Here is a 17,632-nt window from a genome sequence, read left to right as displayed (position 1 = left end):
CCTAAGCTCTCTCTCCTCTTGGAGAGGAAGGGAAATCCCATAAGCACCAAGTCATTAAGTAACTTTGGCTTGCAAAGCAGTGCTACCCCCCATAGCTTGTTGCACCTAGTAACAAGATAATTAACAAACATGGGGGCATTATCAATAGCACCTTCATGTGCAAAATCAAAGCTATCAATGTTCATTCTACTCTCTTGGTTATTGTCAGCCATGCTAATTAAACTTATGTATAGATTACTTTGTGCTTTGGTACCCTTAAAAACCTTAGTCGCTACTCTTTTTTACCTTTGAAAATTAGTTCTCAAGCAGTCACACCCATGGTTTAGACACTGTTGATTGAAAATACTAGTGGAGAGGGTCTAACATTGCTCAGTTGATTATGGTTCCTGTTTAGCTTACTCGTAGCTCAATAATGGTTAAGCCAAAGGCAAGCCCCGAGAGTCTCTAATATTAAGACTATAGTACCCAATGATGTGCCTCAAACTAAGTCCTTCTCTTGTATTCATCTAGCCTATTATTCTCTATTTTCTGCTCAAAACCTCCAAGCCTTGTAAATTGGTCAATGGTCGTGGGAAAGGGTCCCAAGTATTTGTGTCAAAACCCTTAGTTTCAAAAGTGACATTATAATTATCTGAAAAGTGTTTTTGGATGTTGACTGTGAGCTACAAGTCTGCTACATCTTGTAGTCAATCTTTCTCTTTGTTTGGTAACAAAAACTGATTTCGTTTAGTGCATTGTGTTCCTTGTCTCTTGCTCTTGAATCTAAGTGTAATCATTCTCAATTTTGTTGTGGTTCGTGCAACAACCTGTTTGTGAGCTAAATGCATGGATTTGAGTGCTAAAATGGTTATTTATTTATTTTTGACCTTGTAAGAGTGTTTTTATGCCATAGAGCTACCTTTCTGGACAGTTCTGTTGCGATTTTTTGCACATTTTTTGGGATGGATCGTGATTTTGGCACCTTATTGAATGACCATAGAACTTGGTAGGATTGTGCCCGTAGGTATTTTAATACTCCTCCTTAAGTTTCATTACATTTCGACACTGTTTGGATGTCGAAAAGGCGTGATGACCTAGATTGACGAGACTGGACATAGGTAGATTTCTGGACTCGAGAATGATAGATTTTCTAAATTAGTAGATTGAATAGTTTTGTAGGTTCACTTCTTGAGAGTGACAATCTCAAAGAGTCTTCGTGACCCATCTCGGGTCGCTTCCTTGAGTATTGACATACGTTAGTGCCAGATAGCTATGTTGTAGACATCCGTCATGGCTCAAGTGCTCAAGTGCTCAACGCATAAAATCTTCTGCATCAGTGTAACCACACCATGCTCTACAATCATCACACATATGCAAGTCTAAATTGCCAAAAGTTCATGGAACTTGTGAGCAAGTGGGAGAACAATTCAGCCATTGCCAAAGCTCAAATTTAGCTACCTATAACTTGTAACCACTACAAGCCAAACATTGTCACAATGCAATGCCAAAACACTATGGCAAAGCAACCACTAATGCCAAAATGCAATCAAATCATGATTGCAAATCATGTGCTTGAACACACAAAATCGTGAAAAAAAATCGACAAAATTTTGAGCTATCTATCAATAATAACCATACATGCCATAAACATGCTCAATACCATGAGCAAAACATGTGAAAAATGCGCACTCAAGCATACATGAGCTGCACCAATGTCTTGCAATTTGAACAACTTATGATTAATCCGCTCTCGATCCTTGAGGGTCCACAAGAGTGTACAAATTTACCAAATGTTCTCAAGGTATGCACAAGAGAACAAACAAGCTCAATCCAAGCTCTCTGGAGATAGCAAATCAATCCCAAAAGCACTCTCAATCACCATAGTATGCATATTAACATGCACCTTCCCAAACACCCTACAATTAGCCAACTTATATATCTCTCAAACCATCGAGAATTTGTAGAAACTTTCTTCTACAAAGTTATAGATCGCGAAAAAGAAGTTAAAAATTTGTAAGAATGGGCATGAAATGAGATGTTTTTACAAGTCAATATAGATATGCAAAAATTTTCACTTGTCTACCCTCAATTTGAAGGCAGTCTACCATATATACAACAAAATTGGTGCAAAATTTGGTAAAAATTTTCAACTAGGAAGTTGTAGACCACGATGTTTTTTGCATTTGATAGTGGAGATCAAGTTGAAAATCAATCTTTTACTCAATCAAATTTTTGTTGCAAAACATTGCTGCTGTGCACACAATATTTAGGCCAACACCTTCACTTACACATTATCTTCCACACTGTCTTCTGAGCTTCCACAAGAGCATACATCACTCTCAACTGAGCTCACAAGCTCCCATTTTGTTCTCACAAAGCTTCCAATCTTTCTTAATCTCTCGACTACTGAGAGTGAGCAAGCTATTGCCTCTAAGCTCTCGGCATTGTTGTGCTCTCCATGATTGCCATGCGATTACATACCAATTGTTAGTGCACAAATGCAGTACATATGCGGAGAGAGAGAGAGAGAGAGAGAGAGAGAGAGAGACAGAGCACTATGTGGGTGGAGAAACTCACCACAATGTGTGAGAGAGCCCTTTATTCTTCTATCTAGTAAAGAGCAAGGTGTGTACGAGTGATGGGCGACTGGATGCCTCTGGCATGTTTGATCAGGGTAGGAGGCACATCGCCTTCAATCATATTTAATAAATTTCAAAAAATTACACGAGTATTTTTTTTATTTTTCCCTTTGATTTAATGATGGTACATCTTTTCTTTAAAGCACATTGCTAAACTTAGCTCAATACCCTTCAAAATGGACTACATTGAATTTTGTGCCTAGAGATTGGCAAAATTAAAGTCTTAAGCCTATTTATATGGAAGGCTCAACGAATGCAATGTAAAAGTTCAATAACCCCATATTAATCAAGAATGATGGCTACAATTAGCAATCAAAAATTACAAAATAATATAAGGACTAAAAATCCATGTCTTTTCTTATATTGTTGTAAAACTAGTCGTCTTCCCAAAATTTGTGGTTGCCAATATCCTTTGTGTTTCCTTCTCACAACATCCCCCCTTGCTCGACTAATGTGTGTTCATAAGCATCTTTGAAAACTTCACGGGTGTCTTGGGCTATCAAGGTAATCCACTAGTTTGTGTAGGTGATTGTGTCTTTTGTCATACTTTGCTTTATTAGGTAATGATTGCAAAGGATTAGTTTGTCGTTTGTGATGGGCATTACACATGTCACGCTTGAATATCCTTTGATATAAGATTGAAGATGGTTATGTCAAATTCGAGAAAATCAGTGATGAAACATTCTTCAAAATTTTGTAGATAATTTGAGGATAAAAATAGCACCTGAGCATAAGAATAGAAGTGTAAGAATCAATGTAATTAACATTCCATCAACCTTATTATCAAATTGATTTTTGCACAATCAATTCTTACAAATTTTTAAGTAAGCCCCTCCCACTGGACGTACCAAATGAATGTTGCCTTCCAAGTCTTTCTAATTACTTCAGTTAAGCCAACGGCCCCCTAACTAACCTAAAAGTGCACTAATTTGTCTCTCATTTGCTACTCTCAAGCCCATTTTAGCTAATTTATTAATATGAGTTTGTTCGTAATTTATTTATTTTGCTAAATTTTCTAGTTCAACCCTCACAGATTTAATCAATTTTGTACTCAATACACCAATTTGATAAATCAAACTACTAAATTTCCATTAAAACTTTCAAAATATAAAGTATTCCAATGTCCAATCTCTTTTTTTTCCCCAAATGATTACTAAGTATGAAAAATTAAGCAAAATGCTCCATTTTCAAACAATTTTTAAGTGCCATAAACTTCAAATGAGTAAATTTCTATTCCAGTTATCAAGCTAATACATAAATAACTTAATTTTAAGTTTTTAAATACTTTTAAGTGATGCAGTGAAATGATGTTGTTTTAATTTTGAAAATGTTTAAATAAAATAGGTTTTTTTGAAGTTATTCTTTTAATTTTGAAGTAATTTTCACTGACCACGATCGCTTTTAAAATCCTTTTTGAATTTTGTAGTCCTCTTTGCAGTCCTCAATTGAAAATGCAACTCCAACAGTCTATTCCTCTCTCAATTTCCCTCCTTTCTCTCTCCTCGATTTCCCTTTTCTCTCTATAAATTTACCCACACACTATCTTACTAACTCACTGTCAATCACAATGAACACTACTCATGAATACACAGTCTAATACACAATTTCATGCTTCAATTCTCTGCCTATTCTCTCTATGAAATTCTCTATAGGATCTCTCTCTACACATACACAATAAAATTCAGCACACATGCAATCTATTGACACACACAGTCGTAATTACCCTCTTTCTCTCCTATTCTCTCTCTTTATAATCCCGTCACAGTCGGGGGTCAGGGGGCTAGCAGTTTGGGCCGTCAATCTACTGGCGATTAATTTGCGGAAAAACCTGCTACAATCGATGGATGTCAGACACATCAGCAACCGTAATGCAAGTCCAACTGCTCCAACAGCAGTGTGACAACTCAGTGGCCAGAACTGCTGCCACATCAGCGCACGGAACATTTTGCTACTGTCTGCACTGTCCGCTGCTCTACAGTCTCGCCACCTCAGCAGTTGGAATAAGCAGTGCACACTAGCTGGCCCCCCTCCCCCCAACTTGTGACAGTCGGGAATGGTCGTGCAGTGACCATTCCCTGAAAAACGTGCTCCCACCATGGCTCCCGGCCTCCGCCGGTCGCCATGTGGTCGCCCGTTATTTCAGGGAATGGTCACTGCACGACCATTCCCTACACCTTCTCTCCCACACACAGTCACATACAATCCCCATATTGCAAATTGACAGTAATCAATTCCAATTCCTCTCCTGCTCTCAAGAAAGCGACACTATAGACCTGACTCTGTCTCTACTTTGTTTTGCAGATAACTACTCTCCTCTTCATTCTTCTACACACACACACACTAACACACAAGAAGGCAGCGTTCTGTTTCTCTCTCTATCTCCCATTCTTTCTCTCTTTCTTGCTTCATTTCCTGCTTCTCTCTCTAGTAATTCTCTCACGTTTTCTGCTTCTCTCTCTACTAGGCTCGTCTACACACACACTAACAATCAAAAGTAATGTTCTACACTAACACTCACACACACATATCTTTTCTCAAGCAAAGCGACACACACACATGCAGGTGACGTTTTCTCTCTCCTACTCTCTCTATAACCTGCTAACGACTCTCTCTCTCTCTCTCTCTCTCTCTCTACTTCTTCGCAGGCTCTACAGACTCACTCGCGACTCCCTCTGGCTCTTATCCATGCTCTCAACTGCACGCGGCCATTGGCGATTCCCAACTGCATACCCGTTCAGAGCCGGCCAACCAGCATCGTTATTATTATTTTTATTCTTTCCAATAACCTTTTAAGACCTCACTAGTGTGGCCGACGGCTGAAGGTCGTCTCTCTCTCTCTCTCTCTCTCTCTCTCTCTCTCACGGGTGCACTTCATGACCAACTCTCTTTGAGATCCCCAACCTCAAAGCAGCCCCATTTCTTGAGGCTGAAGGAGAACCCATACACAATGGTAGCTATACACAATGGTAGCTGCACTCAGAAGCTGCCCTTCGGCTGGCTGCTTTTTCTTCTCAGTTGCTTCTACCTCCTTTTTCGGAACGCCTCTCAGCAACTCTGAGGGTGATTGTGAATTTCCTAATGGCCAATCATGATTCTCCTTTGCCAAGCTTACCATACCTAACATTGCCCGCCCATCTGCACTTACCCTTCTTAAATGAAAGCACTTACCCTTCTTAAATGAAAGCATCCCTTAAAATCTCTTTCATAGAACCCCCAAGGGACCCCGGAAATGCATATATCGGAAGGGCTCCTTCACAACATAATCATAGAAGAGTTTTCTGCTTTATCGAAGAGGTACTGCCAGGGCCTGCTGCATGCTCTTAGCTTGACAAACAGAGAACGAACTGAAGGGCACTTCGTCATCAAACTCTTTAGTTTTATACTTAGTGGTGCAGGAGCGGAAGCTCTCTCCATTGAAAAGCTCCAACATACTCACGGGGGGAGAGCGCAGTAAGCATGACAGGAGTGACGGGCTATAGATAAAATATTGCCAATGCATGCAAGCCATTTCGGCCCAGTTCAGTGGACTCAACATATAAACAGCTTGCATCATTAAGGGGCCTCTAGCATTGCTTGGTGTGAAATGGAGCATCTTCGCCTTTGTTTCTAACCTTCCATAGTAGTTGTGAGGCTTGGGACTGTCGGCTGGCTGATTAGGGGGGGGGGGGGGGGGGGGGGGGGGGGGGGCTCTCTTCAAAAGTTCAGCAAGCTAACTATTCACTTTGATACTACATGTTGATTCCGAATGCAACTCTAATGGTATTTTAAACCTTGAGTGAGCGGACCTTCCATTGCTAAGAAGTAAAGCTGCAATGCCGGATGATGCACATGCCAAAGCAACCTTTTGTTGACCACGAATGTGAGAGAGCAAGGCATTATAAAGATATGTTTTTCCAATTCCACCCGGTCCATCTAGAAAATAAATACTTCCTTCTGCCTTTTCAATTGCCTCCACGACTTCATTATATGCAATGTGTTGCCCTTGATTCAAAGAACTCTCCATTCTATCTGCCAAATTATTTTGTTCATGTGCATTGAATATTGTCTCCTCACTTAGCAATCCACCACTACGCTGGAATAAACGTGCTTGATCTATGCTAGGCATTCCAAAATAGTCAGCAAGTCGTTTTCCATATTGTTGAAGCATATAATTTAGGGTAGATAATGCTTGGTTGTTTTCTATTTCATGACGAACATGCTCATCAAGCGTACGTGTGCGCAAAGCATAAAAAAAGTCCTCAAAAAGATCTTTGGAGAATTTATTCCATAGAGTACCTGGAGACAAAGGCTCACAAAACACCAAAATGATCACAAATAATTGTCGCAATTGTGGTCCCGATCGTTGCAAGGATGCCTCCTGTAGACACATTGACCATTCAGCATCATTTTGTAGTAGGCCCCTAGCATTGCAAGCTTCCTTAAAGGTAGGGTAAGTGTGCCCACTAAAAGCTTGAAGGTCCTCAAAGTTCCGTGAACCCTTGCACTCGTTAAGCAACATTCGAAGGTAATAAACATCCCCAGCTGTGGGAACAATGTTGTACATTCTTCCGATGGTGTTGCCCTTTTGTCTGTGAGTCCATACTTTTCTGCGTGCACTCCAAACCCATTGAGTAGGAAAGTCTGTGTAGAGAAAATCATTTGCTTCCGGATACCTTTGATTTGCCACAAACCACTCTGTCAGTGTTGTCTTTCTATTTGCATCATTAGTGACTACTCCCACCAAATCTGCAGCATCTTCAAAAGCTACCATATTCTGTAAAGGAAGATGAACTTGTAATCGCATTGCTTCTCATCATGTAGGTCAAATCCAAATATCCTCCAAATTGCCTCCGATGCTGATACATAACGTGCCTCTAGATAGCTCTTAATTTCATCAAGAACACCTTCACCATCTTGCAGCAAGACTGTGGCTCTATCATGGCCCTTATACACATATTTGGAAAGATATTTTACAGCTGTGATAGTCGAGCATATTTCGACATTGATGTGAGCTTTATATCTCAATGAGAGAAGTGGATTATATGGCACAACCCATCGATTATCCAGCTTTATTTGTTTTGATAGCACATAATTTCCATCATCTCGTCGCATGTATGTTGGATATCCAGCGCCATCAATGCAAGTTTCTGCACAAAACTTGCGTGGATATTTAAATTTGCGCCTCCCTTCTACCATGCATGGTGCATTTTGACTCAAGACACCACATGGACCGTGAATGTTACAACATGTTATAACATTGTGCAAATCAGGGAACCTGTCTTTGTGTGGTAGCTCAGCACAAACCATTTTATCATAGTGTGAAACATCAGTGGGCTTGTACTGAGATGCAAGTATCAACAAAATATGAGCATGAGAAAGTCCTCTTTTCTGGAATTCTATCACACTGACATGGCCAATGACATCTCCAAAAATAGAACCCTGTATAAGCAAATGCATCAAGTCTTTAAACTTATGATAAAAGACTCATGATGTCAAATTAGGACGATCATAAGCACTTTGCCCTGGCAATAAGGCATCATCAATCTCTTTCCATCGTGGATTGCATGTGAAAGTTATAAATAGATCTGGCTTCCCACGCTTGCGCACAATTGCCATGGCATCTTGATAGAGCTGATACATATGTCGTGGGCCACCCACAAAAGATGAAGGCAAAACAATTCTTTAATTTGTCCGGCATTAATACCTCACACTCCTTCCACCACATCCCTAGCTGCCACCATGTCTGTAAGGCCTTGATAAGCTTCAACACGAAGTTCCTTCTGATCGTTTCTCAACCATAGTAGCCTAGACTCCTCCATTGTGTTGTAAGCATCAACAATGTATTGCTGCAATAACCTACCTCCTCGTAAAAGAAACTCTGCGGTGTCACTCCTTACTTGTATCCGAAATGTATAATACTACTTTTGAGTCATAAAGCGTGTTCTCCTTTCAGTATTCCCACCGGCATCATCATCGGAGTTAGCATCATTATTGATATTGAGAAGAGGTATGTACGGGTGCCAGCCATCTTCTCCTCTTGGAAACAACAAAACATATAGTAAAGGCATATATGAGCGATGCAAGGAAGAAATTCTTTTAAGTCCTCCTCTTTGATATTGCAATAAAATATCATGATGCCCCACATTTCTTTCATCTCCATGCCCAGGTATGATTGCTGCAACTTCTGAACCACAGGGTGCTAGGTACTGCCAACCATTTGAACGTGCTTCAGTAATTACCATCTGGACCTGAGGTATTTCAGGATCTTGCATCATTGTAGCTCCATGACGAAAGGCATTTGCATATGGGTTTTCACGATGCATCATCGTTTGCAAACTTTGCAAAACATCTCTATCCACATTTGGTACATGGTGTAATCGATTTTTCAACTCATTCTCTGTGTCAAAAAAGTACAATTGTGCAAAGCGAGGGATCTGATCTATTGTTTCCCCTGGAGTCATAGGCCCAATATTATGGTACACAGATCCATGAACTTTAAAAGTGTATATACCTCTGCCTCTAGAAAATTGCTCATCTACATGGGCCCCCAATGATGCAAAAGCTAATGCATTATTATATGCCCTTATGTTTCTGAGAAATCTTTTGCTTCTAGGAGTTGTCCCCTGCATCAACTCTTTAAGCTCCATTGGTGGATCACTTAAATTAAACAAAGAAACTTTACCCGATGAGCAACAATACTTTCCCACAAATGTTTGTATTGACCTCCCTTCTGCCTTCCAAGAAAAAGCACCACAAATAGAACATCTAAATTCCAAGATGCCCAAGTTGTGTAGTACGCATTTACCATGGTAAAGAGAAAGCATGGAGCTATGCTTTAAGACCAAGGAATCTGGATACACTGTACGAAAAGAAAGGCTATATTTCTCAACTTTGGAGAAGTCACCCTCTCTAAGAGCATTGTGAGGATTTGTGTGGACATCCTGCAAGGGTCTATGAGTTTCAGTATTGTAGAGATTATTTTCAGAGTTAGTAGCAGTTGGTCCTTGCTCATTGATAGAAACCCTTGATGAATAGGGGTCATTCGAAATATCAATCCTTGATGAAGAGGGGGCATTGATATAGACCATTGATGAAGAGGGTTCATTTGAAAAATCAACCCCATGCAGAGATCTTCAAGCCCTAGACCGTGCAACTTCCCGTCTTGCTTTTCGAGTAGCATCACACAATCTGCTACATCTTGCATGTCTAGAGTCAAAAAACGTGGTCGAGAAGACACCATCTGTTTTTGTTTCAAATACATATTGAATTATTCTCACATTTAAATATTAGATCACATTACATTACAAATGAACAACATACATCATCATCAAAAACATTCTTAAGAAAATCAATTGTTCTTAACATCAAAACATCATAAGTATCATAGCTCATCCCTCAATAAGAGCTTACATATTGGGTGCATTACTTGGTGCACCTGGACCACTTGGCATACCTATACGACCAATCCTTTTGTCAATTGCATTCAAACGACTAATAGATACTTTTAAGGATTGAACTTCATTCCCTAGTTTGGTTACTTGCTCTTTGAAGGCTTCAACTTGCTCCTTGTTCTCTTTAAAGAGTAAAGAGAGTTTCTCCATGACCTCATACTGAAAGGTTTCAGTAAACCTATAGAGCTCATGTTGATTGAGCTCCAAACGTCTCATTGTTGAGAAGAACTCTTCTCGAAAAGCCTAGCCTCTTGGTCACTTTCACTTGTAGGTGCTTGAACCTCTTTCCAAATTTTACATAAATATTCATTGGACTCATGTTGGTTAGCTTCATTGCGTTCACAAAATCCTTGAATAATGTGTAAACGCTTTGAAGAACCTTCATCATCCCCATAACCTCTTGATCTAGCAAGTTGCTTTGTTTCTCGTAGGCTATTACGATCTGGAGGTGTAGGCATGATAACCTCATCAACACCATGTCCTCCTATAGCAGCAATTGGAGAACCACTGGAAGGGCTATCCATCACTGCACGGACATATAAACATGAGTTATTTGAAAAAGGAACATGTATATCTATCATGGACTTTTTTTTTATTTTACTACCTCTTTTTTAATACAGTATCATTTCTCTCTATTTATCCCATTCTTTCTTTATTTTTGGATCGAGTTTAATTTCTATTAATTTCAATTTTTTTGCAATGTTTACACTAAAACGGTCATCTACTAGTTCAATCCTTAAAACTGCACGACTAATAGATGCTTTTTTTAAGGCATGCTAGAGAGAGAGAGAGAGAGTCGCCATGCTTGTCATTTCTCTCTATTCATCCCATTCTTTATTTATTTTTGCATCAAGTTCAATTTCTATTAATTTCAATTTTTTTTGCAATGTTTACACTAAAATGGTCATCTATTAGTTCAATCCTTAAAAGTACACGACTAATAAATGCTTTTTTAAGGCATGCTAGAGAGAGAGAGAGAGAGAGAGACTCCCCCATGCTTGCAGTGTCTACACACAACAAAATCATAAACTAAAAAAGTCCATAGTCCAAACCTATGTCGACAAATACTTTTTTTTAAGGCATGCTAGAGAGAGAGAGAGAGAGAGAGAGAGAGAGAGAGAGAGAGAGAGAGAGAGAGAGACTCCCCATGCTTGCAGTGTCTGCACACAACAAAATCATAAATTAAAAAGGTCCATGGTCCAAACCTATGTCGACCTTCTCATAAATTAAAAAGGTCCATGGTCCAAACCTATGTCGACTACATGAAAGGTCGAGGCTGGCAGCACTCTCTCTCTCTCTCTCTCTCTAGCATGCCCAGCTTCGAGAGGGTCCTGCTCAGTGCTCGAAAAAAACCTAGGTTTAGTGTAATCCCACCTACAACCTCTAAATTTTATATTTAAAGGTGAGAAAACCTACAAAAATTTGAAAAAAAAAAGTGTAATTTTTGGTGTAAAAACCTTCAAATTTTGTCATTAGAGAGAGTCGTGCTTTGCGCTTGCGTCCTCATTAACGCTGGCAGTACCGTCCTGGTCTCCTCCATGCGGTATGAAACTTCACGCAGGGTGCGCACTTGCAGAGGTCTCTCTCTCTCTCTCGCAGCATTCCTGCAGTGATGCAAGCACCTTGAACATGCAGAGCTGACTCCCGACTGTCTTTGCCCGGTTCGACACTATCATTGGTGAAGAACGTGTCGACAAGACCTCTCAGCAAATATTCATGCAAGTTGCCTTGCAAAAGGCGGGCATGCGCCATGTGCATCATTGCACGCAAGGTCGCAGAGGGTAGACCAGCAAATGTGACGCGCAAATGTGACGCCCAGACGGCTGGTGGAGTCTGGCATAGCAGATTCATTTAGCTATGTGGCTGCTCCTTTGAAGTCAAGGACATCACACTGGTGAGTTACTATGTGTCCACAATTTGAAGCAAAGTCTATGCTTGGATGTCAAGATGCCAGTACTTTACAGCTCTTGTGGGCTATGCAGGGCATCATCATACTACTGGCCTATTCATTTTCTAACTCCCGTGAGTGTGTGTTTGACTTAGTCGATTGGTGGCTAGAAATTCAGTTTCACTCACGCTTGTAGTGTTTTTCCAAAGATTTGCAAGGGAGGGATCAACACTTGAAGGCTTCTCAATAAGCTTTGAGGATGAAAAAGGTTTACTTTGAAGAATGATCACAGCTTTGCGAATGTGTGATTTTGTTTGTAAGTTATCAAGCTAACTTGTTTTTTCTTTGCCAGAGGAGTTTGCTTCTCGGCCAGAGTGTAGAACAGTTGTGTGCCAAGTGCTCCCTTATCTAAAGAGAATATATGGAGAAACTATGAGTCATGTGCTTCATGTCGGGCCTTCTGCTTGTGGTGTGGTCTCTGTGTGTGTGTGTGTGTGTGTGTGTGTGTGTGAGAGAGAGAGAGAGAGAGAGAGAGAGAGAGAGAGAGAGAGAGCTCTTACTGCATGCAGGTCATGCTGCCTTGCAAAAGGCGTGCTGAATATATGTGTGTGTGTGTGTGTGTGTGTGTGTGTGTGTGTGAGAGAGAGAGAGAGAGAGAGAGAGAGAGAGCTCTTACTGCACGTCGATTTTTTTTTTGGAAACGCTGACTTACTGCTCTTAAAGCTTGACCCTTGGCCTGCAAAAAATTTTGAAAACGCAGAGTTAGCAATCTCTCTCTCTCTCTCTCTCTCAAACGCAGAGTTAGCAAGCTCTCTCTCTCTTTCTCTCTCTCTCCCCCACACACACATACCTGCGCTTGGAAAGACAACCTGCGCTTGGAAAATAACCTCAACTGAGGTGTGGCTTCTTATAGCTGCACCAATATTCAACTCGACGTATTGCTGCCCGCAACTCGACAACCCGCAACCCGATTCTCAATCTGCCTGCAGCCCGACGCAAAGCTCCACGCGGCAGCCCGACAACCCGCAACCCGATTCTGCATCAACCCGCAGCCCGACGCAAAGCTCCACGCGGCAGTGCAATCGTCTTATAGACTGGCAGGGCAATCGAAGCGGCAGGGCAGTAGGTTGGACTTCGATGAGCAAGCCTCCACGTAGGCTGGACTGGAGAGCGGGAGTTTCTTCAAGCGCTTAGGCTGGAGAGCGGGGTTGCTGCCACCTGGCAGTTGACCTTCTCAAATTAATATAGATATAATATTCCCGCCTTTTAAAAGACACTGTACAAGCAATCCTCAAGATCCAAAAAGGTCTAGATGGCAATGAGCCTTGAGCTCAAATCTTCTCTCCCCCTATTCTCTTGAATCTCACCGTCTCCGTCTCTCCCAGATTTTAAGTCAAAATTTGAAGCTTTTCCTGGTACTTACAATAAAACGTGTATGCTTTCCACTTTCCTTAACGGCAAACTCAAAATCTAACTAGGATTTTACAATCTTGACCGACTAACATGCATTAACACAAGTTAGGGAGAACTCAAAGGACTTTGAAGATCTACTTCGGCTAAGACTAAACTCAAGACCTCTTATGGTAATGCTCACTTTGATACTTTCTCGAGCTGGTAAGCTTTCCATATCTTTCCAGTCGAAAACGGCCAAACTAGGTTAACACTTATGAACTTCCCTTAAAAGAACTAACATAGCATTCAAATTTTAATGTAAACATCAGCAAATGCTTTAAAATTCTATATAATCATTATATGCAGCAACATCAAATCATGCTAAATAAGGCATACATGTGCAATAACTTAAAATGCAAACGCTTCTAGTGTGCCCATGCATATCCCAAATCAACCCGAGTTTTGGTACAAAAAATGAAAATATCTTGGGGTCTACACCCCTGCTGTTAGGATTTGTCTACACCCCTGCTGTTAGGATTTGTAGGTCATACTATCCTTGAGCTAGGGTAGCCTTTAGATCCTGTAGCTCTTGTGTCAGCGAAGGTGGTTGAGCTAACGTACTTACTGATGTTGGTATGTCTTGCATCGCTAAGAGTTGTGTAAGTGTTTTGCTCACCATTGCATATGATTCCCCAAGTTTTGTGTTTTTTACTTTTCTTTGGCTAACTCTTCTTCTAGGTACGTGTTGCTACTCTACCTGCAAATTTGTATTTACCTCATTGAAAGCTTGAACTTTGTTGTAGCAATATGCAACATTTTCTTGTTCTCTATGTAGTTTTGACTGAAGTTGTACTTGAATTGTTTGTAATCCTTCGATGTTTTGTTGCATTTTTAGATTGTCTTCTTCATCTACCACTACCTATGAAGATGGCGGCCTTAGCTTTTGTTGTGTCCCTTAAGGTTGGTCGGAAGTGTCAACTTCTGATGTATTTGTTTCTTCTCTTATCTTACTTTTATCATGTTGTAGTTCAGGATCAGTTGGAGTTTGGTTGATCTGTGAATCTTCATCTTTCTCCTCTTGAGCTGTATGTGTTGTTTGCAACACTTTAACTATTGTTTTTCCGGGCATATTTCTTGCTTGCTCTTTTTGTTCCTTCTCAACTGCTTGGTCAACTAATTTTCTTGTTCTCTATGTAGTTTTGACTGAAGTTGTACTTGAATTGTTTGTAATCCTTCGATGTTTTGTTGCAGTTTTAGATTGTCTTCTTCATCTACCACTACCTGTGAAGAGGGCGGCCTTAGCTTTTGTTGTGTCCCTTAACACTAGGTTGGTAATGGGACACTTTTATGTCCTGGGACATTTTTATGTCCTGGGACATTTTTATGTCCTGTGAAGTGACCATTTTCCTTGAATTATGTCAAGAGTTTCAAAATGGATTTTGAGGTGCTATCTATCTAGAAAGATGTCTCATGAGCTGAAAAAAACTCAACATTTTTTTGGAATATCAATTCCATCTTTAACATTGTCCTTGCACAACATTTCACAACCTAAACTGTGTGAAAAAACGGGTCCTGTTTTTGGCTTTTTTCAACTTTTTGCAACTATACCACTCTAGAATTCATGTTTGTGAGGTCTATAATGCTAGAGAACTATCTTTCGTAGTCCTCAACATGTCCTGATGCTTCTAGGGAGAAATAAATATTAAAGTTGTAAGTTATGACCAAATTACAAAAATTGTCAAATCCTGTTTTTTAGCCAATTTTAGCTCTTCTATGATTTTTTTGGTGGATTTCATGATACCCAAATTCATTTTTGATTTTCTATGTCGCATATTGTAACATAAAGCTAACATTCCTTGAGTTTTGGGCCACCTAATACCCTATTTTGCATAGTACACAACGATGGTTGATTTTTTCAATTATGGAAGAAAACGAAACATTCTAGTATATTAAGTATAGCTTTTTCAATATTGTTAGTTTCTTGTGACAACTACATGCATTTTGTAGGTAGTAACCATATCTAGTCATAAGGATCAAATTTGGCTAGATATTGAATAGTTTCTATGGGATTCTACAACTCATAATGTTCAACCCAGTTTTTTCATGTTTGCTGTATTTAACACTTCATCTTTGTCCCCAAGATTCCCCTTGGTAAGAGATATATTATTCTTTTGATATGCTCCATGGCTCCTTATGAACATAAAGGACAATAGGGAACTAAGAAAACATGCATATATTATTTGTATTGAGCGTGGCTATAGAAACTTTGATGATAGGTTTGCAGAATGGTAAAAATTCAACTTTTTTGTACCTATTTATTTTGGCAAAACAAAAAATAGTGAGTGAGAAGCAATCATATGTTCTGATCACCAACCCATTGAAGTTAACTTCGGAAATTATCTCAAGTCCTACAAAAATCCCTAGTCTTATTTTTATGCAACAAAACATAAGAAATGGCTGTTTTGATGAAATTCACTGGTCCATCAACTTTGGAGGCTTGGTGTGACCAAAAGATGAGAAATTTTACAAGTTTCTTATTTTTTCCATGTTTAGTAGGCCTTGAACTATAACCTCATGAAAGGATTTTACAAAATGAGTGGATCTACTATGGTTTTGGAGGTTTTTTTCAAAACCCTGAAAGGACACTTTTATGTCCTGTTAGGTTACCAACCTAGTGTTAAGGTTGGTCAAAAGTGTCAACTTCTGATGTATTTGTTTCTTCTCTTATCTTACTTTTATCATGTTGTAGTTCAGGATCAGTTGGAGTTTGGTTGATCTTTGAATCTTCATCTTTCTCCTCTTGAGCTGTATGTGTTGTTTGCAACACTTTAACTATTGTTTTTCCGGGCATATTTCTTGCTTGCTCTTTTTGTTCCTTCTCAACTGCTTGGTCAACTAATTCTTGAGTAGGGGGGGGTGTGGTTGCATCTATCGTTGATGGAATATTTTCTATATGACTCTCAAAATTCTCTAAACCACCTTCCTTCTCTAAATTTATTCCTGCCATGTTGGTTTTGTCTGCCACTCTGCTTCAGAATTTTTCTTGGAGCTACATGGATCACGATCCATGTTCTAAGGTCAAATGCTACAAGACCTGGTGGGTTTATTTTTGATACATATCCTAAGCCATTTGTCATAGAATATTTAGTTAAGATCACTTTAGCATAGGTTAGACCTAAAATGACCATTTGCATGCTGAACGAGACGGAGATGTAGCTCTTGCACTTTGCACCTCACACATTGAGAGTGTATGTGTGTGTGTGTGGGGGGGGGGGGAGAGTATACCCCCCAAGCTAGCCCCCTCCTTGCTTGGGTCGACCCCCTTTCTAGCTCATTGGTAGAAGCTCATTGGACCCCTTCAAGCCTAGCCAATCACATGGGCAGTGCATATCAAGCAACCACGCTAGCCTTGGGACAAGTTTCCCCTTTCCCTTAGAGGGAGAGGACTTGATAAATGCATACACAACTAATTAAATTAGCTAAATCATCATTGGACCCCTTGAGAGGCCAACCAATAGGCTTTAGGCACCTTATGAGGTCAACCTGGAGAGAAACTTGTTTGTGTCCTTGTTGCTTCATTAGGCAAGGCTTGACTTGTGTGAGGGTGTGTGTGTTCTCTCTCTAGCTCCTACAATGAGGGCTCACCCCCCCTTGAGTAGGAATTATGTGGACTTTTGGGAATACCTTCAGTCCCTTAAGCACCTTAGTCATGGAGCACCTTTGCACCTTAGTCATTAAGCACCTCAAGCACCTTAGTCAGCAAGCACGACAAGCACCTTAGTCAGCAAGCACCACAAGCACCTCAAGCTTCAGCCAGGTTCCAACCTTAAGCATAGCCCTAGCTTGCCAAGGTCAAAGGACTTTCAACACTAACCTTTGGAGTTCTTTAATGAAGCTAACCCTAAGGTATTTCAGCTCCATGAGCTAGCCTTGCTCTTTGACATAGCATCTCTCATTTGTGTTAGGAAATATGACGTAGCTAAGTAGATAATTGAGTAGTTTACTTAATGTAGAGAGATAATTTTCACACATGAGAGATTATAGAGAGAGAGAGAGAGATCCCTAATAAACAAGATGTGTTCCAACATTTCATTATCTTGGAGTTTTATATTTTGGACGTGATGTGTTCACAGTTCACAAAATGGGGATTATTCGACGTAGTATGGTCTACAGTTTAAAGTTTCTAAAAAGGAAACCGATGCTCAAGATGGCATTACTTTCAGGTACAAAGTTGAGGAGAGCAACACCAAGGTGTATCCAGTAGTCCAAGGTCTTCTGCTGGGGTGTCCATGGTAGCTTTTTCA

At 40.1% G+C, this 17,632-nt stretch overlaps 2 protein-coding genes and 1 pseudogene across 3 annotated transcripts; all 3 read right to left on the bottom strand.

Moving 5' to 3' along the window:
• Nucleotides 1–5,489: 5,489 nt before the first annotated feature.
• Nucleotides 5,490–6,048, bottom strand: LOC147434948 (uncharacterized; annotated as a pseudogene).
• Nucleotides 6,049–6,327: 279 nt separating this feature from the next.
• Nucleotides 6,328–8,416, bottom strand: LOC147434947 (uncharacterized). Its single transcript, XM_086489705.1, has 3 exons — nt 8,309–8,416; nt 7,446–8,036; nt 6,328–7,371 (listed from the first exon to the last, which is right to left on the bottom strand). The coding sequence occupies exons 1-3, from the start codon at nt 8,414–8,416 to the stop codon at nt 6,328–6,330; spliced, it is 1,743 nt and encodes a 580-aa protein (XP_086345831.1).
• LOC147434946 (uncharacterized) lies at nt 7,885–12,781 on the bottom strand. 2 transcript variants are annotated; one of them, XM_086491325.1, is made up of 2 exons: nt 12,613–12,761; nt 7,885–9,837 (listed from the first exon to the last, which is right to left on the bottom strand). In XM_086491325.1, the coding sequence occupies exon 2, from the start codon at nt 9,683–9,685 to the stop codon at nt 8,516–8,518; it is 1,170 nt and encodes a 389-aa protein (XP_086347451.1). In that variant the 5' UTR covers nt 9,686–9,837; nt 12,613–12,761; the 3' UTR covers nt 7,885–8,515. The 2 variants fall into 2 exon arrangements, 1 of the variants encoding a protein (XP_086347451.1); XR_015185399.1 differs by lacking the exon at nt 7,885–9,837 and adding an exon at nt 9,859–10,574 and having other exon boundaries at nt 12,613–12,781.
• Between the last annotated feature and the right edge of the window lie 4,851 nt (nt 12,782–17,632).

The sequence above is a fragment of the Adiantum capillus-veneris genome, chromosome 19 (assembly GCF_014529385.1).
Source record: "Adiantum capillus-veneris isolate H3 chromosome 19, ASM1452938v2, whole genome shotgun sequence".
In the NCBI taxonomy this organism is placed as follows: domain Eukaryota; kingdom Viridiplantae; phylum Streptophyta; class Polypodiopsida; order Polypodiales; family Pteridaceae; genus Adiantum; species Adiantum capillus-veneris.
The sequence above is the reverse complement of the archived record's forward strand: the minus strand, read 5'-3'. Positions and strand labels throughout refer to the sequence as shown.

Excerpts from the sequence above, each read along its gene's own strand:
- LOC147434947 (XM_086489705.1), bottom strand. The coding sequence starts at position 8,416 with ATGGAGGAGTCTAGGCTACTATGGTTGAGAAACGATCAGAAGGAACTT. Across the intron at positions 8,037-8,308 it reads CTAGGGATGTGGTGGAAGGA|GGTTCTATTTTTGGAGATGT; the intron begins GTGTGAGGTATT and ends TTGCTTATACAG. Across the intron at positions 7,372-7,445 it reads GTTATGTATCAGCATCGGAG|AATATGGTAGCTTTTGAAGA; the intron begins GCAATTTGGAGG and ends CTTCCTTTACAG.
- LOC147434946 (XM_086491325.1), bottom strand. The coding sequence starts at position 9,685 with ATGGTCTATATCAATGCCCCCTCTTCATCAAGGATTGATATTTCGAAT.